The following is a 23,078-nucleotide window of genomic DNA, read 5'->3' as shown; positions in this document are numbered from 1 at the left end:
TGCAGCCTGCCCCTTTAGCACCTAGACCTCCAGTTGCCTGCAGAGAGAACAAAGGGGTCTTCAATGCCCTAAGACGCCCCAAAATCATGTAAGAGCTGTCAGGAGTCAGCAGGAGCTGGGTAAAGATAAAATACCTGAGCGTCCCTATCTGCTGTACCACTTTATCCTCACAGCTGTCTGATGAGGCATGTCAGAAATGTATTCTCCTCCTTGACAGATGGAAAAGTAGATACCTAGGTGGGTGAGGCCTTGCCCGGGCCTTCTGGCTCCCTCCCTCACTGTCTCTGCTCTCTCCATGATGTGCTTTCACCGTTTTGCTGGGACAGAAACCGCAGCTTTCCTGGAAATCATATGCCAGCTTAAAAAGAGGGTCTCCTCTGAGGGCACAGTGAGGCAGGCCGTCCTGCACAGGGCTGGCGGGACATTAATTGAGACAACCTTTCTCGAAAGTGGTTGAAAATATGAATCGAGAACTTCAGAACATGTGTCTCTGGAACCAACACTACTTCTTGCAAATCTTTGCTAAGGAACTACCTGCAGTCAGACAAATATTTAGCTCAAGAATTTAAGTATTTATAAAAGCAAAGAGTTGATAAAAATGTCCAACAATTGGGAAAGGTAAATTCTAGTATATGAATTCAAAAGAATATTATGCAGCAGTAAAAATCACAGCTTTTTTTTCCAAAAAGCTTTAGTGACTCAGAAATAGTCATAATTTAAGGATATTTGATTTAGATGCATAGATATAAAATAACTCAAATAGCTTGAAATCTCTAGAAACAGAACATACATGCAAATACATAAATAGAAAAAAGCCTGGAAGAAAATGCATCAAAATATAGTCTCCATTTCAGAATGGTAGGGTGGATTATGAATAATTATTATTTTTTTCTCTACTTTTCTGTATTTCCTAATTTTTAAAAATAAGCAGATATCACTTTATTTTTTTTAAAGCTTATTTTTAAAAGAAAAAATGAAAGAGTGGAGGGAGGGAAGGTGAGAAGTGGAATCCCCTGATTTGTCAGCCAAGGCCTCCCTCCCCTGCCGCCAGGGCTGTCTTGCTGTCACGTGTCCCTCGGAGGGCACAGCGGGTTAAGTGCAGGAGCACGGGCAGGAGTTCCACTCCTGTGAGGCGAGTCCACACCAGAGCTGAAACACCAATGTGTTTGTCTCTTTTACCTGAAAAAAAAAATGCTATGGGCAGAGGGGATGGGGACACTGGGTTGGCGGTCAGGCAACACTTCTGTGGCCAGGACCCTCTTCTGGGTTTCATACCCTCCCCCTAGTCCCTGTGCCTCGGATAAATAGATGGTGGCTTGTGTTGCCATCTCCAATGAGTGACAGTTGGAAGTGCAGGGATGAGAGGCTAGCCGGGAACCCGTGCCCTTGTGCATTGCCTGAGTAAAAAGAACGGGGAAGGGGGCAGAGTTTTTGAGTGTGGGGTTTTTCTTTTTCCTTTTAAGTTTAGTTTCAGTGCCTGTAGTTGACCTTGAATTCCCTTTTAAGTACTGCGTGGAATCGATTGCTCCCCAGGAGGCTGTTAATGGCTTTTCTCTGAAACTCCAGTACACGGGTATCAGCCACCACTCTATTATAGTATTTGCTCAATGTGAAGAGCTAATTCTCCGAAATCCACTTTTAAGTAGATTCCAAAGAGCCTCCCCAGGCAGAGATGGCCTGGGCCTGAAGGCGGGATTAGGCAGGGCGAGCAGCAGTCTGGAAGGAATTGCTGACCCGTTCACTGGAGCAGAAAGGACCCTGTGCTGGGGGCAGCCTTCTTACTCTGCTCCCACCTTGCTTTGGGTCCCACGGCAGGTCCTCTCCCCTTCTGGGCCATAGCGCCCCAGACTGGTGGGCAGGCAGGCTCTCGGCTCCTGCTGGCTCCCGCTGCCTCCCTCTGCTGGAAAGAGGGGAAGGAGCAGCCACGACTCACTGACCCTGCAAACTGCCAAGGACCTGGCACTGCAGGTTCTCCAGCCCATGTAGTGGGACTGTCTTGTAGTTACTTGCAGGAGATGGGGAGCCCTAGATGAGAGTACATGACATGAAACAGTGCAGGGAGCCAGGGTCCTCCAGTCAAGCCGGCCATCACTGAGAGGGCCAAAGGAAGAGACCCTCTGCCCCAGCCTGGGATGGCTCTGCCCCGTGCAATATGGATTAGTCTGCAAACAACTGGCCTTGGCTCCCAGAGAGAATGCCTTTCTCCTCGCTAAGCTCTGGCTCCAAGTGCCCTCCTTTCTGAGTTTGTGGCTCTGCATCTGGTCCCACAGCCCTGAGAACACTGTGCTGTAATTGTCCATTGACACGCCTATCCCCTCCACCCCGCCATACACCCCGGCGGGCCTGCTCATCCCTGTCTTCCGGCTCACACAGGACCGGCAGCACAGAGGGTGTCCACCCAGTGTGGACCCAAAGAACGCTTCTCCTCTCCTCCTGCTGATGTTAGAAGGAGCCTCTGTGTCCCGAGCCCACAGTTACCCACGTTCTGAGTCCTTTATGGCTTTTCTTGGTACTGGTCTGGTGGCCAGGTCCCCTCCAGGTCTGTGGGTCACGGGAGGAGCTGGGGCAGGGCAAGCTGGGGCAGGGGAGGGGCTAGCGGCCATGCCCAGCAGTGGCCAGACTGTCGGCCGTCCACAGGAGGAGAGCCCTGCCTCCACCCCAGACCGGCTCTTCAAGATTGTGCTCGTGGGCAATTCCAGTGTGGGGAAGACTTCGTTCCTCAGAAGGATCTGTGAGGACCGGTTCTCCCTGGGCATGGCAGCCACTGTAGGTGAGTTTGCATCCTCAGGGGGCCCGTAGGCCCACCTGTGGAAAGAGAAGCGGGGAGAATGCTCTGCTGGGGAGGATTTGGAGCCCAGAGAGGAGGGGCCGTGGGGACTGTCTGGGATAGGTAAGGCCAAGTCCACCTCCCCTCATAGTATGAGCTGCTGAGCTCATTCCTCCTGGGACAGGGCCACTGGATGCTTCATAAATCCAGCCTTGAAGGAACTCAGGTTGGTCAAGATGGATATAAGGCCACTTCATCCCCAGTCTGAGCTCCTGTCTCCCTTTTCTTACTCCTTCCCCACATTCAAGAGGGCCCTGAATCTTCAGGCTCTTCCAGGAGGACAAGGACACCTACTGAGCCCCACATCCCCCCGCCTTCCCAATCGACAGCTGGTTTCCTGACTGCCCCTCCTGGGTGGGGGCAGGGGCCAGGACTGGGTGCCCTGGATGGCTTTGTTTACCCACCAGATCATCAGATTGTACATGTCCTACATGTCAGGCCTGCTGGGTAACGACTGGAGTTAGCTGTGGAAGCTCATTAGGCTCAGCTCCTAATGGCTGATCATGGTTTAATGTGTCCCCCCTCTAGGCTCATATTTTATTTTAATAGAGACCTTTAATCCCTTACCCCGAAGTTGCAAGTTGCATTGGAATGTCCAGCAAGATCCAAGGGGGAAAATAACTCAAGGCATATTGACCTTTTAGCTTCTACCCTAGCTTCAAACGAGGAGGAAATCCATTGAGTATCTGCTGTGTGCCATTTCACTGCATGGCAAAGTCAACTCCCCTGAAAAATAGCTTGATATTTATATAATCTGAAGATTTTCCAAGGGCTTATATATCATTATTCCAGTCTGTCTTCACAGCAACGCTGGGAGGCAGTGGTGGTATCGGCCCAATATATAGACCAGGAAACAGGCCCAGGTTGGATAAGAGGCTTCGCCACATTTCCATCAGCTGGTCAGTGCTGGTACCTCCCCCTGAGCACACTCACACGTACCTTTGGTTCCATTCCGTGGTATCCCTAACATTGAGTTGTACGCGCTTAGTGCCCAATGGGTGGTGGGGACAGTTACCGGCCATGGGAGGTGGGCAGTGCTCAGTGGAGCAGGAGAGGCTGCTGAGGTTCAGTGGACAACACATGGTGAGGGGTGTCAGGAAGCTGGGATCCTCATCTCCATTCTGCCGCTACCCAGCAGTGTAGCCTCGGGAACTGTGTGACCCCTCTTTGGGATTCAGTTTTTCCTTATCTGAAAAGGGAGAGATTTGAGCTGGATAACCTAAGACTGCTTCTAAGCCTGCGTCTTAGGCCTTTGGATGGATCTTCGGCCTTTGGATCCATCTAACAAGGTGGTTCCCAGGACAAATTTTCCCTGCCCCAGGGCTCTGCTCTTTTTCTAAATTGGTCCTTCCTCTCAGCTTCTCTCCAATAGATGGGTCTTGCTCTACCTGCTCCAGATGTCCTATTCTTACTGCTGAGCCTTGTCCTACTCTGACATCACATCTGGAAACCCTCCTCTCTCCCCACTCCCTCCCCACATCACCCACGCACAGCATGTCCCGAGAAGAATCAGGACCCTGATGGGTGGGACAACAGAAACTGTGAACCCAGCCCAGGAGCCCTGACCCTGTCTGGCCTCGAGGGGAGCAGCTGAGAGAGAGCCAGGTGCCCCCATCGTGGGGATGTAGGAAGCCACTGCATGGAAGGTGGACACACCTTCTCTAGAGAATAGTCAGGAAGGGGTTGGCTGAGCACGCCCGGTCCAGGCCCAGGCCCATCGAGGCAGGAGGTAGACACAGAGACCTCTGTCCCTCTCAGGCATTCCCAGCAGTGTATTTCATGAGCACCTCCTGTCGCTTACATTTCCAACCTGAAGTGGGAGGCCCTGAGAAAATGGAAAGCAGAGCGATTCACACTCGTCAGGAGACCAGTTATGGATGGAGAGCTCCCAGACCTTGTCACAGTGATACTTTGGGTTGGTTTCGGAAGGGTGAAATCACAGGTCCCAAATCAGGAAAGCCCTTCCTCACACTGTACAAGACTCATCAGAGCAGCAGCTCACATGGGTTTCTCTGCCACGCAGTGGATTTTGCTCTGCCACACGTCAGTAAATAGGTGTCACGCTGGCCGCTTGGAAGATGCTCCCTTTAAAGAAATACAAATGTCACAGAGTCATGACCTCCTAGGGCCAAAGCTGTCCAACCCCAGAATGGGGCTCTGGCCAACCAACCTGCTAGTGGCAACAGGGGGGATGCTGCTGCGCCTCCCAGCTTTCCTCTGTCAGCATCCTGGTCTTCCCACCTCCACTCCTCATCAGACCATGATCTGACCCTTGGCCTGGGCATCATGTGAGCTGCTGTAACACAGCAGTGGGCTTGGGGGTTGGTTTCCCAGTCTAAAATGAAGGGGTTGGGTTAGAGAAGAGTAGGGTGGGGCGCCCCCGGGAAGGATGGTTCGTTGTTCATACAGATGTCCCATACTAGATTCTGAGTTTCCTGATACTGGAAGCAGGCGCAGTCTACCTTGGTTCCCCTGTCAGGCACACAGCAGGAAGCCCCAAATATTCTCTCAATCAGAAGTCACTACAAGCTGTAATGTTCCATGACTCTGTGCCCGTACCCCTCATATGTGCTAGTCTAGTCCTGTGCTATTGTCCGTGGGATGGCCTTAAGCCACCATGGCCCAGAGTGCCCATTCTGAGATCACTCTGCTGCCTACATCCCAAATCCAGTTGAACAAGAATGGGGTGGGGGGAGGGAATCATGTGCAGTTTCTCAAATACTAAAGAAGTATGCCCATACTCTTCTCCCTTTTGCAATCAAAATAGGCTTGATTGTTCAGAAAATCAGGAAAAGTGTATTGTTTGCAAAACTTCTATGTGCCAACCATAGCTCATCCCTGAGTGTGGCATTACCTAGCTGGTGCCTGTCTCCCACGTAAGTGGGAATGGACTGATAAAGAATTTTCTCCATCGTACCTCTGGAATGTAAAAGAGGTGTCCTTCTTCCTTCTCAAGATGGACAATGTTGAACCCAGACATTCACAACTAAGCCAATAGAGTCAGAATTCAGACCCAGTCTCCTTGGCTCCCCTTGACCCTGCTCTCCTCCTAAGATCTAACCTGTATGTTTAAGAGAGGATACTCGGACCCCACGGGGGTCCTGGAGACATCAAATGATGGTTTTGTAGGACAGGGAAGCTGGAAGGAAGAACCTTGGAAATAGTCTGTTCACATTCTCTCATGCTGTGAATCATAAAATTGAAGTCCACAATCAGACTCTGATGATTAGAGGCAAAACTCCGTAGAGCCCAGGACTCCAAGTCCAGTGCCTTTCTCACTACTCCACATTGTTTCACAACCTCCCTGCTTTACATCGAGGCCAGAACTCACCTTCTTCCAAGAGCTTTTCCTGACCATAACTCTGCCGTGTCTCTAGAGGGAAATCACTAGAGGATCCTACTACTGGTAAGAGATGAAGGAGGTCAGCATCTGAGAGACCGTCAGGAGCTCGGTCCCCAAGACGAAATTCCTGGCAGGACGGAGAGCTCCCAGCCCTTGTCAGACTGATACTTTGGGTTGGTTCAGCCCTGAGCTCTCGGGGAATATGGAAATCACAGGCATGGAGAACAAGCATTGCTAGGGTGGAGGCTTCCCATTAGTCTTAACAACAACTCACTGACTCTCACCACTCCTGCCTCCTCCTGCTTTAAGTGACAGCTTGAACCAGTCTTCTTCAGAAAGGTTAACGTCACCTGTCCTGTTGTCCTTCAGCCCAGCACTAACCACCACCACATCCAGCACCCATGGCAGGCAGCAAAGGGCCCTGGGTTTTCAGTCATCACTCAGGAACCGATCAGTTGAATGCTGCAGTTAAACTTGATCTTCAAGATTGTGAAGCCCCACTTTACCCCTCCACATGCTCCAACATACCTCAGTTGACAGATGAGGAAAAACCAAAGCCCAGAGAAGGCTTACACAGACCCCAAAATCACAGAGCTGGGCGTGGCAGAGTCGGGATGAGGATCCAGAACACAGGCCTCCTGCCCCTGGAATTTTAGAACTGGTGGTGGCCTTAGACCTCAGGTCACCTCAGGCCCTCTGGCCCCACGTTGTTGTGTTGCTTCTTCTATGGATTCTAATCTCCTTGCATTTTCCTACAGCACACCCAGCCCCTGTGCGCTTATTTGTCTGCTTCCTTCAGCTTGCCTGCCTAAGGCTGCTGAGAGAAGTACATTGTGTATCCAGTAGGGAGTCTCACCAAGCTCACCACAGCACCGAATGGATTTTTCTAACATTCTTATGCCCACTTCCCTCCCCGCATGACAAAGCTCACTGTCCTTGTTGCTTGTTGAAATGAAGCTTCCAAGTGTCCCTGTGTCCCCTGTTCTGCTGGGGAACGAGCAACGAGCCTCAGAGCTGGGTTGGCATCTTGCTGCATCCATGGATTGGCCTGGGCAAGGCACCACCTCACTGGTCTCCTCCTTCTTTATTTCTCAACAGTGTGTGTGTGTGTGCATGTGTGTGTGTGTATGTGTGTGAGTACATTGTATGGCCATGCATGTGTGCACGTGCATACATTATATGTGCATACATTAGTATGTCCTATCTCACGTAGAGGTTGTGGTTGGGGATGGGGGTGTGGAGACCCATTGTAAGGATGGAGAGATGGCATATGGACACACTGGAAATATAAAGCATTCTACTGATGGGGGACTAAATCCACGCAACCCTCTCCTGTGAGGCAGAAGGCCTCTAGAGTCCGTGCTGGTCCTGACGTTCTAGGAGCAGAGTCCCTCCCACCTCTCCACCACTCACCAGTCCATACTTACCACCTGGCCTTTGCCTGGAGACAATGGCTGTGATGACCTTTCCCACTGATCGCTGCTCTATTATCTGCTTGTATCCTCTGGTCCCTCACTCTTTGTCTCTTCCTTTACGTCTATCTGTGCTGCTGTTGCTCCCAGCCCTCCAGGGTAAGGACCACACAGTCTGGGCCTTTCTGCAAGGCGAGGGAATCCCCTCGAGTTCTAAGATCCACTACCAGAAGGGAGAAAACAGTTTTGAGCATCTTTAGCATTAGTGACTCTTCTTACAGGATAGGGTGGGGGGGAAACTGTTTGGATCAAAGAACGTTTATTAAGGTCCTTATCGTTGGGTGCTGTTGTGGGGTGCTGAGTGCATTTCACTGACCTTGTTCCTCTCTCTGGGCTTAGCAGACCCAGCTAGACTCCTGTCCTATGGGGATGACTGTGAATATCCCAGCGGCTGGGAGTAGGAGCTCCAAACCCATGGCAAGGGGTTGCATAAGGCTTTAATTCCCTCTCCTGGGGAATTTTCTTTCTCTTCTGCCCCTCCCTATTCCTTCCAGCCCCTCCCTTTCTGCCTCCTTCCTGGTCTCCTGCCTCCTCCTCCTCCCCCTCCTCCTCCTCCTCCTCCTCCTCCTCCTCCCCCTCCTCCTCCTCCTCCTCCTCCTCCTCCTCCTCCTCCCCCTCCTCCCCCTCCTCCCCCTCCCCCTCCCCCCTCCCCCTCCCCCCTCCCCCCTCCCCCTCCCCCTCCCCTCCCCCTCCCCCTCGCATGACCCATCCTCCAGGGATATTTACCTTTTATTAGGGAGACTATGAAAAAGTTTTTAGGCAAAGAGAAAAGAAATAAATTAATTTAGGGACAGTCTTTCCTCCACCTTGCCAACGAGGGAGTAAATTCATGAATCATAACTGCCTTTGCATTGGTATATTGCTTTTGTGTCTATGAAATCACTTGAGCCTTCTTAAGGTACCCCTAAAGAGGGCAAGTGTTGTGTCGCAATGAGGAGCCTGCGGTTCAGAGAGGTTAAGTGCTTTGATCAAGGTTCCACAGCTCCTAAGTGGCAGAGACAGGAACAGAACCGGGATGGCAGCCTCCCTACTCCGTGCTCCACCCACTCCCCACCTAGTCTCCCCAGCGCTGCCCAGGGAAGCTTGTCCCCTTTGACCTAGGGGATTCTAGACACATTGGAGATGGTGTCTCCTGGTTTGTAAGTGAGAATGCCTCTGGCCTTGGGCAGCCCTGACAACCCCATTCCCCCTGGTAGGGATCGATTACCGTGTGAAGACAGTGACAGTGGATGGCTCTCGGGTGGCGCTGCAGCTGTGGGATACGGCCGGCCAGGAGAGGTGAGGAGCTCACTGCCTACCCCCTGCCTGACTCAGCTGTCCCTCTGCTCTCCCAAGGTGAGCCGAAGATCTGGGCTCCAGAGGGAAAGCCATGTGTCCACTGACCTGCAGCCTCTTCTGTGGCAGGTACGGGAGCATCACCCAGCAGTTTTTCAGAAAGGCAGATGGTGTCATCGTCACCTATGACCTCACAGCCAGGCAGTCCTTCCTGGCAGTCCGGCAGTGGCTGAGCAGTGTGGAGGTGAGGCCATGGCCTTCCCAGGAACACTTGGGCCTCTCTTTGCTTGCCTCCCCTTTCTTCTCTGCCCATCTCCAGCCCACCTTCCTCACTTTCAAGACCTGATCCAGATTCGGAACTCAACTTCTCCTGGCCCAGACCCACGTAGGCATCCACTGGTCCCATCATCCAGGTGCCTGGGACCAGGCCGGTAACTGGGAATTTGGAAGTGAGCAAGATCATGCAGTCCCTGTCCTCGTGGAGTGGGGGAACAGGAAGAATACAGTTGCCTCATTACGATGGCGATAAGTGCTCTGAGTGATTGGGGTTGGATGGGGGGTGGCTCAGGGTACCGGGTCAGGGAAGGTTTCCTTGAAAAATCGGTGTTCAGATGGAGCCAGCAAGGATTCTTCCCCCTTTCTCAAACCACCTCCCTCCACCCCTGCATCTTTTCACTCCAGTGGCCCAGTTGTGCCCACCCAGGAGCCACACCATACAGTGTTTCCAGGGCTCCCTTCTCATGAAGGGAGGTTGAACTTGAATGTGAGGGGTCCAGGCTTACCCCAAAACCAACAACCTGGCCAGGCCCAAGAGCCACTGCAGGATGTTCCATTTTGAATTCTGAATGACCTCTAAGACTCTGCTTTCTTGATTTACACCTGCCTTTGTATGTGTTTTTTATCTCCAGACCCTTCTCTCCCATTTCAGTGCAAACTTATCTAGGCCAGGGTCAGTGTGGACACACCACTTACTTCTCTTTTCAGGGCCCTGTCCGACTCTTTCACAAAACAATGTGCCCCCACCCTTTGCCAGCAGAATCCATTATCCCTTCATTTGTTCAAAACACTTGCAAGCACTGTTCTAGACTTCTAGAATTATAGCAGCAAATTAAAATGGGGCGAATGAAAAAGCCCATCCAAACTCCATAAAACTTTGTATCACCCCCTGTTACTTATCACAGGGTGGTGAAATTATGTATTTACCAGTGCATGTCCCCTGCTGGACTCTGTACATCCTAAGGACAAAAAGTCTGTTGTCTTTGCCATTTTAACCTGGGCGTTAAGCATGGGGCCCAGCATGTAACTAGTTCTCAACAGATGTTAGATGAATGACAGATACTATATTTTTGTGAAGACAGAATACTGGAGTCATTCATTTCTTCATCCTTTTTTTTCCCCTAAAATCTATGATTCCTCCCACAAAATCTGTTTCTCTTGTAGTTCTGCCTGGTTGGGCCACTTCCTTTCTCTTCTGTTAATCCATATCCTTCTCCTTACCACTAAAAACAAAGGAATAAACAGACTGGAAGCCAGATACAAGGTAAAAATGCAGATTATTTTTAAAAATTACTGTGGCTAAAACACAATAGAGAAAATGTGAGTTTCTAAATGTAGGGGTTGACTCTACATTGTGCTAATGGAATCAAGTAGTATGGATCATTTGGAAGCAATGCCTATATAAACTTTGGAATCTGATTTTTTTTTTTCAGCAAAGTTTAACTTCCTCACAGAATGTAAGTGCCAGGAGAGACCCTAGAGACTGTCTAATCCAGTGGTTTTCAAAGTTTCTTCCTTGGAGCCCTGGAATCAGACCTATGATCCCCAGAGCCTGGGGCAGGCAGGGAATAGTTCAGAGGTCACAATTCCACAATTCCAGGCTCCCCGTCTAAGAGTTTCTAATCTAGTGCAGCCAACTCATTTTGAAATGAAGACATTGATGCTGTGATTTCTTTGAAGTTAACTGTTCTTTTCTCAGTCCCAGGCATTAAATTGTCCTTCAGTATGTGAATTTGATATACAAAAGGTGGGCAGAGATAGTCCAAGAGGTTGGGGATTCATTGGGTGGATGGAAGCAAGTTTATGGAGCTTCCTTCTCTGCCGTCCTTAGAGGAGCCCAGTTTCTAAGTCTTGTTTTCACGGAGAGCCTGGGATCTAGGAGACATGGACCATCAGGTCGGACTTGTGGTTGGTGATGATGACGAAGAAGTCTCAGAGGGCCTGCATCACAGCTTGAAGGAGTTTGGTGATTCTCCATAAAACTGTGTCCCGAGCACTGGGTATTTGACACATTCCTGTATCAGACAGGGCTGAAAGGCAGCTTCAGCACGTGCCGCAGGATTCCCCATGGAAGCCTGCTGCGTCTGTGGGCTCAGGAAGCCAGGCTGAGATGTTAAATCCATATATGGTTAACTCAGAATTATCTGTGTGTGGATAGAGCGTTTCTGGATCATTTGTAGTTTGAGTTTTCCTTTTTAAAAATTTAGCACAAACTCTAAATGTTGCTTCCAAACCTGGGTTAGCATCAGAATCACCTGCAGAGATTTTAAACAAAAACAAATGCCAAGACCTTCTCTCCCAAAGAGAATGATTTCAGGACCTGGAAATGAAAAAAAAAAAATTAACAGCTTCCTATTTGATTCCCACCCACAGTTCCCAGCCTAAACTAGTGCTTTTCAAGCTGCAATACATGGGAATGTCCTGGGGATTTTGTTACAAATGCAGAATCCAATTTAGCAGGGCTGGGCTGGGGCCTGAGAATCTGCATTTCTTGCATATTCCCAGGTGAGGCCAATGCTGGTTGGACCACACTTTGAGTAGCAAGGCCCCAAATCATTTTCCTAGATGTCTGTGATTCTTCAAGAAAAATTTACTGAGCATCTACCTAATGTCCAGCATGTGCTGGGCACTCTGGAGGACTCGGCGTGATCGACCCAGGGGAGGGCATTCCGTTCAGTTGCATAGAGCTTGGGGCGTGGGTACAGGAGGCTGTGCCAAACGGAGGATTACGTGTTCAAGATATGGAACGGTGGCATCATAAATGCAATTATTCTCAAGATTCTTGAAAAGCTAAGTCATTCCGCCTTGGCAACCAGCAATCAGAGGTGTCAGGTGATAGATTAAAACTTGACACCTAATTTGATCCAAGGGGAACTGAAAATAATAAGTACTTTATATTTGTGGAGCACCTTATTTTTCCAAAGAGCTCCAAGCACTTTACCAACTCCCTCGCCTGGAGAAGGGAGGGTGGAGGGGGAGCGTTAATAACAGTCTTCAAGGCTCTGAAGCCTTGTTATTAAGTGAATGGTGACCAGCTGTTCTCAGTGCCCCTTCCTCCCTCAACCTGAAAAGCAGTGCAAGAAGAAAGGGCTTAAATTGCCACAGATTATACATGGGGAAGACTTACTGTTGAAAGAGCTTGTGTGGAGCTGGAACAGATGCTTGGGGGAATTAGTGGAGTTCCCTGAAAAGGAAGTTCTTACCTTCCCAGCCCAGCCCTTCCGAGTCATGAAACTTTGGCCATTCGCTCAATGAGGGAGAGCACAGATGCTCTGAAAAGTTCCCTGGGCCCCCATATTCCATGGTACATGAGATCTGACTCTATTGCAGCCAGGGTTGAGCAGGAATATGTGTGGAGGAGAGGGTTCTGGAGCATCCTTCCAGCCCAGACAGCACCGGAATCCTTTGTGCAAAAAGAAACACCTTCCCTGCCCTGTGAGGGCACAGCTGTTCTTCTGCCCCACCCTGCCTAGTCCTCTTCCCACCCAGGAAGCTTTCCCTTGCTGCAGGCCTTCTGCAGAAGAGGCTCAATTTGGGCCCAGACATACTTCATGCTAGTTCTCCTGCCATTTTATGTTTCCACCTACATAGGAAACCAGAGCAGTTGTTCATCCCCACAAACTCAGTGTCCCCAACCCACCATCTCCACCTTCTCATCTCCATTGAGTGGCACTGGTTTAACCCACCCAATTTGGAGAAGAAATTGGGTAGGCTTTAAGGAACCCCATGTTTAGACCACAGCAAAAACTGGACATCTGAAGACTTTGGGGTCTGATACAAACCCAAATAGGCTATTTCCCACAGCTGCAGGTTGTCGGTCCCCAGCATCTGCAGTCCTGGATTGTTGAGGACTTAACAATATGCTTTGATGTTTTGATTATTCTGTTAGCAGCATAATGTTAGTCCTGTAAGTCATGGACATGGAATGAGACTTTGCCAAATTGACCAGTGTCTCAGGTTTTGTACCCCTTTTTGGTTGAACATTAGAACTGGAAAAAAACCTTGGAGATTATATAAGTTTCTTGGGCTGCCATAACAAATTACCACAAATGTGGTGGCTTAAAACAGCAGATATTTATTCTCTCACAGTTCTGGAAGTGGGAAGTCTGAAATCAAGGTGTCAGCAGGGCCCTGCTCTCTCTCAAGGCTCCAGGAGAAGACCCTCCCTTGTCTCGTCCAGCTCCTGGCGGTTGCTAACCATCCTTTATGTTTTATGACTTGTAGCTGCATAACACTAGTCTTTGCCTTTGTCTTCACTGGCCTCCTCTGTGTCACTGTGTGTCCTCTTCTTTTCTTATAAGGACACTGGTCACTGGATTTAGGGCCCACCCTAATCCAGTAAGACCTCATCCTAATGATGACATCTGCAAAGACCCTATTTCCAAATAAGGTCACCTTCACAGGTACTTTGGGTTAGGACTTCAATAGAACTTTTTGGGGAGACACAATTCTACACAACAGATGTTCATCTAATGCAGCCTCTTTTTTTAATGAATAAGAAAGCTGAGATCCAGAGAAAGGAGGTGACTTGTCCAAAGGCCCCTGCAGCTTGTCAGTGGCTCTGCCAGAACTAGGGCTTTACCACTGCATCATGCCTCTCTCTCTTGTCACATGGCCCATTGTTGAAATCTGCCTCTGAAAAATAGGTGTTCGTTTCTTTTTTTGGTCCTTCTTGCTTTAGTCTCATAACAGAACATTTCTTCAGCTCAAAGGGGCCAGGTTCACTTCCTTCTTCTTTCCTGGGCTGCCAGTTAATGCTCATTCCCTGATCTTTGTCATTGGTGACAATGCGCAGCACGGAGCAAAAAATAGCAGTTTGATTTTTTTCCCCACATTCCAAGTTGAGCTTGAAGTGCTGGCAGTTTAAAACGAACTACACAAATAAATCTTGTTTTGACTCATAGTCCAGGGGGTGGATAAATATGGAAACCCCCAAGATATAATTTTGCAGTCATTTTTTTCTTAGCATAACTGCGTGCTTTAACGTGCTGAGAAAATTTTTTGTTCTAGCTCCAGAAAAATAGCGGCACTATCCCGGCTAAGTGCTTTTTCCTGCCTCCCAGCAAATAGATATTACACACACACATACAAACACACACGCACACACACACACCCTACAACCAACGAAACCCAACAGCTGCACATTCTGAACTGAATGCCAACCCTCTGCTCTAAGCTGACAGCTCTTGTTATTTAAAGTCAGAGTTGGGTAATCTTTTGAATTTCAACAAGTCTGTCTTCTAACAAGCTGAAGTTCAGAAAAAGGCAACTGGAATGATCAAAGTGTGCAGAGGCTTCTACGTCCGAGTAATAGACCAGAAGCAGGCTTTAGAAGGCTATTTACAGACCAGAGACTGGAGACCTGGGGTGGAGGAGGCACGTGGGCGTGTCACACAGAGAGCTGGTGGTAGAGCCCCGGCAGAGCGCGGGTGTCCTAAAAAGGGATCCTATGCCTGGCTAAGGAACCAAGGCTTCACTCTGCCCTGTTATGCCTAAGGGATTTTACCAACATCCATAAAAATATCAGTAGAGGTTGGGTGGGCCTTAGGCTTGTTCGCCAGAGCCTCAGAGGCTCAAAGGAGGTATGTATGCTTTGGTCTTTTCAAGGGAAGCATTGCTTCATTTAGTGGATGATGTGAACAACTTCAGGCCAAGTAATATACAGCTTTTGAAAGCCTAGTCAGGTATGAAAAAGGTGTAAAGTTTAGACAGATAGCTTAACACTTTGGGAGTTAAAGACAGCCCCGTGAGACACCCACCCCAACCCTGCCCTCCGTGTGGCCCTAGGCTGGGGCTGGGGCAAGGAGGACTGATGCTATGAGAGCCAGCACACTCTCTGTCCTGCCTTCAGTGTGCTCTCACTCATTCACACCATTCCTTTGGAGATGGGCCTCATTCTCCTTTATCAGTGGCGGGCTAGTGCACAGAGGAGGGGATGTGAGCTGTCCAGAGTAGCGGTCTAAGAGAGGAACGACACAAAGAATAGTCACTGCAGCTCCAGCCAGGTGCTTGGCTTTTTGGTCTGCTTCTTCTAAGTTCTATCATTTCTATATCCAGGAATTGCTTTAAAAAGAAAGAATACTGTTCCTTTCTTGGGAGGCAGCACAGCTCTCATGGTGCACAGGGCTCGGATGCTGGGTTGTGGTTCATTTTCAGTTGTTCAGTAGCCATCATCCTCTTTGCAAGTGAGACAACTGGAGCCCACCACCCACTCTGGTAACAAAATCGGAGTTAGAAGTCCATCCTGGAATTTCAAGTCTGATGCTCATACTTTCAGAGTTTCCATGTCAAGAAATCCCACAAGCCTTAGTCATTCTTCACACATAAATCTACAAATATCTCTCTTATGTGCTCCACACAGCAAGTCTTTTGGCCCATTTCCCTGCTTCCCCCTCTTTTTCTCCTTTCCTAGGAAAGATTCTTAGCACCCATATTCTGTTGCACAGCAGAGCCGGGTAATGGGGATATTCCCATTAACTAACACTCTGTTTAATAGGGAGCCACAGCATTCTAAATATGCCATAAGTGGGTTTCTCCTTTCAAATAAATGGAACGTGGAGCAATCCGCTTAACACATCAACTGCAGTGCACATAATTTAATCTATTTTTGTTGGGTCAGATGACACCGTGAGATCTTGTAGTGCTTCTGAGTCATCAATATGAACGTTAATTAACCTCTTACCATGGATATGTGGAAATACCACTTTTAGAGAGTTCTAGTTAATACGACACTAAGTAGCAGAGAGCATATTAGAAATAAGAATCCAGAGAAAAAGGTTGAGAAATTGTGGACCCGTATACTAAAGGGCCCTTGTAATGCAGTGACTTTGTTGTTGAGTGTCCTTTTGGATTCTCTGAGCCTTAACATCCTCATTTAGTAAATGAGATTTTTTTTTTCACTGTTAAACTGCAATAAAAATGGATGCGCACATTAAGGAAGCATTGAGGCTTCCTTTCAAATATAATTGCATTTAAACTTAAAATAGGTGTAAAATGGGCAGAGTTCTCACCTGCCATGCTGGAGACCTGGGTTCGATTCCCGGGTTCGATTCCCTGTGCCTGCCCATGCAAAAAAAAAAAATAAGTTTAACTATGAGATGGGCTTTGGACATGTATTTAAAATGGTTAGGTAAAGTACCTAAAATATTGGCAAAACTATAACTGCTATTAACTTCTGTTATTCCACAACCCCTCTATTTAGTAAAACATTCACCTACAGTGAATAAGTGTTCGTTATCAAATTATGATTCAAAGCACTAATTAAATATTTCATGAAGTAAAAATAACAACCTGCCTCAATGTGAATATTACCATATTTACCCATTTACTAGCTGTGCATCCGGGGCCCTTTGTTAGCTCTATGGAGAGGCACACGGACTCCCCTTTTACAAAGGAGGAGGCAGAGACGCTGGGGTGCACTTCCGGTCGGAGGAGAGCAGATGCTCTGGTCATGTGGCTCATCCCCCTCCTGCGGCCTGCCATCAGAGCCAGACCCCCAGTGACCGGGAGCTGCAGAGCTCCATGTAGGGATCACCAGTTAGGCATGCCACAGTTATTTATGGAGCACCTACTCTGGGCCCAGTTACATGGGTCAGATTCAGATTCAACTCTCTGGGAACTTGTGTGCAATGGTGAGGCCCCAAGCAGAGCTGCTTCTCCTTAAAGAAGCTTCAAGAACATCTCCAAGCTACATTGCATTCATTCCTTGGGTTCAGTTCGGTTCACTCACAGGGAGTCTGGGCCCTCAGGTATGCCCCGAGGTGTAACCTAGGCCCTGGAATAGGGCACATATTTCAGCAGTGTCAACTGTGCCCTGAACTACTACCCTTTCTCTACCAAACCTGGGGAACTTGCCTGCTCCATCCAAGATCCAGGAAGAGTGATGAAGGAGGGAGGGCTCATTACACAGAGGGGGCCAGAAGTACCCAGAAGACAGGCCTCAGGTACTTAGTTTGCAGAAGCTTGAGGCCCTCAGAGGACATGGCTCTCCCTTTGCAGCTGTCAGGATGACTCTGTGATTGCCTGGTCTCTCCTGGCAGCAGGGATTCTCCAGGCAGACTGTGTCTTTCCAGCCAGCATTTGGAGCCTGCTCCTCTGGGGTCTCCTTATGGATTCTTCTCTCACTTGGGGCATTATCTTTCTGCAGGAAGCTGTGGGAGACAGCATTCCTGTTCTTCTGCTGGGCAATAAAGTTGACAATGAGAAGGAGCGAGAAGTTCCCCTGGGCCTCGGAGAGCAGCTTGCCAAGGTAAAGAGCAAGCATTTCTATCTCTCAGGACAGGGTGGGGCTCCTCCAGGGCAGTGAGGCATATCCCCAGGAGCCTTTGTGGGAACCTTCTCTGGGTAGGAAGCAAGCCCGCAAGACAGGTGTCCTGGCATTATGGGAACAGTCCAGCTCCTGCACATTTAGAACCTTCCAAAGAAAGCCGCACAATGCAAAATGGTGTTGGTTAGGTGTTGTACACTTTCTCTGTTTTACAACTCAGCATTATAAATTCCAAGATAGTAAAAGGTTACTTAGTCCAAACCCCCATCTGATGCTTGAAGTGCATCATCTCTACTTCCACGTTGTCACCTATGCGGGTGAAAAGTCCGCTATCTGCAAAGCAGCCTGTTCTTTGAACGGAAAGTTCATCCTTCCTATCAAGATGGAAGCTTAAAGCTGTGAACTCAAGATAAACTCAGGCATGTACTGGAAAACCTGCCATTAAAATAAATATCACCAGTGGTAGAATTCTCGCCTACCATGCAGGAGACTCGGGTTTGATTCCCAGCCCATGCACTTCCCAAAACAAAACAAACAAACAAATGAAAAAAAACAAACCAAACGAAAATTCAATAAATGGTGCTGCAATAAGGGGATACTCACATGGAGAAAGAATGAAATGTGACCCCCCCCCCGCCATACAGCATACAAAGAAAAAATAGATAAATAACCATTAGCCCTCTTACATGTCCACCCTCCCTCATTCACAATTTCGAAATACAAAAAGTTCTGAAAAAAGAAAGGTTTCCTGCATTTCATTTGGCAGAAAAATCTTAACAGAACTGAAATGAAGTTATTTATGGTCTTTATTTATCTCACTCTGTATTATATTCAAGTTTCACTAAAGAAGTATTACTATATTGATTATAGGCTACTGCCTCAGACCCCCTGAGGGTGTTATGTAAAATGCAATATATGCATGCATTCCCTTCCTCAAGTAAAAAATAAAATTCTAGATTGCAAAATACATCTAGTTCCAAGGATTTCAGATAAGGAAAGGTAAATCTATATTATAATCCTTTTTTCTTCTCTTCTCTTTTTTTGATAACAAAACACCAAGCTCAGAGAAGTTAAGTTCTCATCAGTAGTGGGGTCAGAACATGAAGCTAGAAGGCAGATCATCTCACCATGAAGAAGTATTGATGGGGAGAGGGAGGGGGTGAGCTGATTGTGATCAGGAAGCTGAATTTGCCTCCAGCTTTTGCAGAGCTTCTATGTAGCCACAGAGACGGTGTCCTTACTCAACTAGCCTACATCCCCACGGGGCTTCAACCCCCAAGAAAAGACTGTCTAAAAGCAAGTGCTCTATATGCTATTAGCATCATCATAAGGAAGCAGAAAATCTATTAATGGGAGTGATAAATGGAATATGATGGGTCTTTGCCAAGGCCTCCCCCATGCAGGCAGCACAGGTTTGGCCTGATGAAATGAGGGACAATTTTCCTGTGGCACCAGTGCTGACAACCCAGGCAGCTGGAGTGTTAATTACCTGGGATGGAGGGGGAATTCCCACTGGCGGCCTCAGTGACATCTGTCCCAAGGTCCATGGAATGCCAGTGTCCCAGGGGAAAACATGAGGCTGGGAGTCCTGCCATTGAGGAAGGATGTGACCTGAACGGGTCTGCCATGAGCCCTTTCTAGCCTGTTTCTCTGCCTGTGAGATGGGAAGAAGGCCACCTACTCTGGCCATTGTGTCCTTGGCTGCAGCACAAGAGTGATGTTGGCGTGAAATGAGAATATACATACCCAAGAGTAATTTGAGAAATGTGTAAAGCACTAAGAGTATGGTTTGGTTGTTTTGCAGTTGTTATAGCTCACCTGGGAGATGGTTACAGAACTTGCATTAGTCAGGGAGCCTGAGGATACAGAAATCAGCCATGTGCAGAATGGCGGGATGCAGGGGACTGTGAGAGGAAGTGGGGCTCTGGGCAGATGCAAACAGGAAGAAAGAAGGCCTCCCCACCCCCTCCCCCAGCCTCCTGCTGCCACTGTCCTCCTTGAGCATGCTCCTTTTATTCCCTCTGTTTCATGGTTCTAGGAGAACAATCTGATCTTCTATGAATGCAGCGCCTATTCTGGTCACAATGCCATGGAGTCCCTGCTCCATCTAGCCAGGTAAACAGACAAAGCTCACCAGGCCCCTCTGCCCAGCCCAGCTGGGCTCCATCCCGTGGGAGATGCTGTGTCTACCCCCAGCACCTCCACAGACCCTTCCCTCCCGGCCTGCCTGAACCTTCAGGGGACAGGAGGTGGTGGTCTGGGCCTTTGTGTGGGACATCAGGGGTCGGGGTCAGCCAGTCCTCTGACACACAACAATAATGACAAACAAAACCTCCCTGCCTGGGTGGGCCACAGTGGCTCAGCAGCAAGAACGCTTGCCTGCCATGCCAAAGGACCCGGGTTCGATTCCTGGTGCCTGCCCATGTAAAAAATAAAAATAAATAAATAAATAAAAAACCTCCCTGCCTGTCACTCGCAGGGCCTTTCTGAGTCTTAAAGGCTGCCTTTTTTCCCAAGGGTCTTCTTTTTAAATGCAAATGCTCCTTGGAAAGGTCAAACCTTAGGTCCCTCATCACTGGCTAATGCCTTAGCAGGGACTGGCTGACAGCCAGCTGGGAGCAAGAAGGGGTAATAATACCCCCTTTCTGGCCCAGGAGGAAAAGGAGCCAAGGAGAGAAGGAGGTGTGATGGGGACCATCAGTTGCTGGTGCCATGGAAAGATCACCCCAAACTACACCACAATGAAGAAATGACAGTGAAGAAAACAAAACCACATTGGGTTCTGTTTTCAATTCTTGGACATTCATTCATTAATCCATCCAAGCATTCATTTCATTCCATCCATTCCATTCATTCCACAAATACTTAATGGCACCCACCCTTTTTGTGCCCAGAATCAGTGTGGGGCATTTAAAAAAATATTTTTATTTAAGTAATTAAGAACCCGGAACAAACTCTTCTGTGCATTTGGAGAGATTATGGGGTTATAGAGTACCGTGGGGGAAAGTTCTAGGATTGTCTCTGCTCCTGACTCCCAGGCAAATCCTTGCCTTACTGAATTTTGTCAGTTACGTAGGAACATCAGTCATAGCTTCTGTGCCCACTCATGAGTTGTAAGAATGAAAGGAGCTACTGGAGGTGAAAGTGCATTAAAAATCTAAAGCAGGGCTAAAATACTTATTATGCTTAATCCTCCACCTTCTAATTTAATCCACATCTGTGATTAAAGCTGCAGATTAAAGGGACAGACCTTCTGTAGAGTTAGCAGTCAATAGGCGAGCCTCCTTCATGTGCCTGTTACAGTACTAGGCTGCAGAGACACAAGGACAAAAGATCCAGTCTCTGCCCTCAAGCAGCTTCTCCTCTGGTGAGGGAGAAAACCAAAGAAGCAGGACATTATGAGGCTGAGTGATGGGGCTGTAACAGGAAGGGATGGAGTGCTACCAGGGACACTTGGGCCAACCTGGAGAATCAGAGGAGGCTTCCTGGTGAAAGTGTCCTGAAGGATCCATGTCTGGCTTTACGACTGTAGTTATGAGCTGGACTACCGACTCCTCCAAGGGGAGACTTTCCTCTCTCTGTTGCTCTGGTGAGACTGGGTACCCTCCTTTCCCCTAGATGGCCTATAAATTGAGGGTTGCTGATGTATGTTGCGAGCTCCTGGGCCTAGCAGCTTCTTCATTACTGATGCTACAACTTCCCTCCTCCCAGGGTCCTCAAGGAACAAGAAGACACGGTGAGGGAGGACACCATTCAGGTCAGCCGCCCTGCCAAGAAGTCCTGCTGTGGCTGATAGGAGGCCTCCCAGGACATCTCCCATGGGAGCCAAAGGCCACAGGGCCATGGATGCCACCCATCAAGGCTGCCCGGACCCTTGTCCTTGTCATGACCTGCTTCCCCACAGAGACAGGGAAGCACAGACAGGAAGCTCCTTTTGAGGCATCTGGGGTCTTCTCTCTCTAGACCCCAGATGTCCATGCCTTTTTTCCCCAGCTTGGTTTCCTGCTGTGGAGAGAAAACAGATGGACTTTTCCAGAAAAGGCACCACATGACTTCTCTGCCACCTGCCCTTAGGAGCCTCACGCCACAGTTGCCATGGATGCCGGGCAGGACCAACTTGCTGCTTCCTGCAGGCCAAAGGGTATCCTCCTTGGGCGATACCCTTGCTTTGGTGTCTGTTCTCTGGAGGCCAGCAGGCTGCCCTTGGTATATACACTTCATGGACCTCGAGATACCCACGTATTGTTGACAGAAGCCAATCTGGGCGCCCACATTCCATTTTATCCACCCCCCCCACGGATCTTCTCCTTCCCTAATTCTCAGACTTCAGATTCTAGCTAGTCTTGGCAGCTGCTCTGCTCACTGGGTTTGTTCTTCAGGTTTTCTGAATCAACGCCTTATAAGGAGCCCGCAGTTTCCCCTCCCAGCCCTCGTCCCCCAGCCCCAATCCTAACTGCAGGGTGGGTCCTGGATGGCAAACACATGCCTAGGGTGAGGGGACAGACTTGCTTCCTACTTAACTTCGACTAAAATATGAAAAAAAACTAGAGGGAAAAAAACCATCTGCTGCTAAACAGAGAGACCATTTCTGGAGGGTGTAAATAAGGTATATATAGCCATATAAAAGCCATTTTCTAAATGTTCCTCAAAATAGCTCTTGGAAAAATTGTACATGATGATTAACAGGGTAGACTGACATGCAGGCAGCAAGGCCTAACACTAGGTCCAGAGTTAATCACTGCATTTTACTTTATTCCAGAAGATTGTATTTAAAAAAAAAAAAAGTGTGGCTGTGATGTCGGCATTGTGCCTGTGTTGGAGAAGTGAGCAGACTTTAGCCACCAGCTTTGGCACCCCGTGACTGCAGCTGCACAGGGCACTTTGATTAAAGGACTAATTTGGAAAATCTGCCTTGTTTCCTTCACCTGGGCAGTGGTGAGTTCCCAGTCCCTGATGGTCTTCTGGCATCTCAGGCTGTCAGTCAGAGGTGCTGGTAAGGGCATTTCTGCCTGGGTGGGAGGTTGGATGAAAAGGTGTCCAAGACAGCCTCCACGCAACCACCCAGGCAGGGAAGCCACTGGCCAGAGTTCCCAAAGGCTTGGAATCCTGCAGCCTCCTTCTCAGCCCCGCAAAAGAGTCAGAGACCCCCTGGGTCTCCAGCCAAGTGCCCACCTCCTTTCTGCAGACTTCTTTTCCTCATCTAGAGCTTTTAGGGGCCACAGAGCTCATGGAGGGTGTGAACAAAACCCAGGACTAAGCCCCAGGAGGTGTACCGCAATTTGGGGCAAGCCAGCTCCTTCCCATATCAGTAAAATGAGGGGGGTGGGCTCTCTGATAGCTGGGGCTCTTCCTGCCAGGATGCCTCTGCTGATCATAGTCATTTCTGTCCTAGCTGTGGCCCTGGACCCCTGTTTAAGTTGAAGGACTCACAAGAAACTCCTTTCCCTAAGGGAAGGGCAGAGTGATGGTCTATCACTGAGGTGGAGGTTGGAGGGTAGACGGGGGAGTGTGAGTTGCCCAGAAGTGGCCCTCTAACATCTGTGTGTGTGTGTGTGTGTGTGTGTGTGTGTGTGTGTGTGTGTGTGTGTGTGTGTGTGTGTGTGTGTGTGTGTGTGTGTG

At 48.8% G+C, this 23,078-nt stretch overlaps 1 protein-coding gene and 1 long non-coding RNA gene across 8 annotated transcripts in view; one reads left to right on the top strand and one right to left on the bottom strand.

Moving 5' to 3' along the window:
* The window catches only part of CRACR2A (calcium release activated channel regulator 2A), a 131,814-nt gene extending 109,449 nt beyond the window's left edge, over positions 1-22,365 (top strand). For 2 of the 3 annotated variants that reach the window (XM_077169715.1, XM_077169717.1), the window contains 7 exons: positions 2,638-2,770; positions 8,839-8,920; positions 9,047-9,161; positions 17,340-17,441; positions 19,498-19,574; positions 21,171-21,216; positions 21,453-22,365. In XM_077169715.1, coding sequence (XP_077025830.1) covers positions 2,638-2,770; positions 8,839-8,920; positions 9,047-9,161; positions 17,340-17,441; positions 19,498-19,574; positions 21,171-21,216; positions 21,453-21,533 — 636 coding nt within the window. In that variant the 3' untranslated portion in view covers positions 21,534-22,365. Of the gene's footprint in view, positions 1-2,637; positions 2,771-8,838; positions 8,921-9,046; positions 9,162-17,339; positions 17,442-19,497; positions 19,575-20,113; positions 21,130-21,170; positions 21,217-21,452 lie in introns of those variants that run through there. The other variant, XM_077169716.1, reaches the window with a different exon arrangement.
* On the bottom strand, positions 951-9,069 carry LOC143691363 (uncharacterized). Of its 5 annotated transcripts, none has more exons than XR_013179483.1 (7): positions 8,850-9,069; positions 7,598-7,805; positions 6,699-6,814; positions 4,998-5,162; positions 4,484-4,912; positions 3,843-4,016; positions 951-1,179 (listed from the first exon to the last, which is right to left on the bottom strand). It is a non-coding gene; the product is annotated as an uncharacterized LOC143691363 (long non-coding RNA). The 5 variants fall into 5 exon arrangements; XR_013179482.1 differs by lacking the exon at positions 951-1,179 and adding an exon at positions 1,188-2,805; XR_013179484.1 differs by lacking the exon at positions 951-1,179 and having other exon boundaries at positions 1,188-4,016; positions 6,699-6,828.
* Positions 22,366-23,078: the final 713 nt, after the last annotated feature.

Source organism: Tamandua tetradactyla, chromosome 7 (assembly GCF_023851605.1).
Source record: "Tamandua tetradactyla isolate mTamTet1 chromosome 7, mTamTet1.pri, whole genome shotgun sequence".
Taxonomy (NCBI): Eukaryota; Metazoa; Chordata; class Mammalia; order Pilosa; family Myrmecophagidae; genus Tamandua; species Tamandua tetradactyla.
Note: the sequence above shows the minus strand (reverse complement) of the source record. Positions and strands in the feature narration are given on the sequence as shown.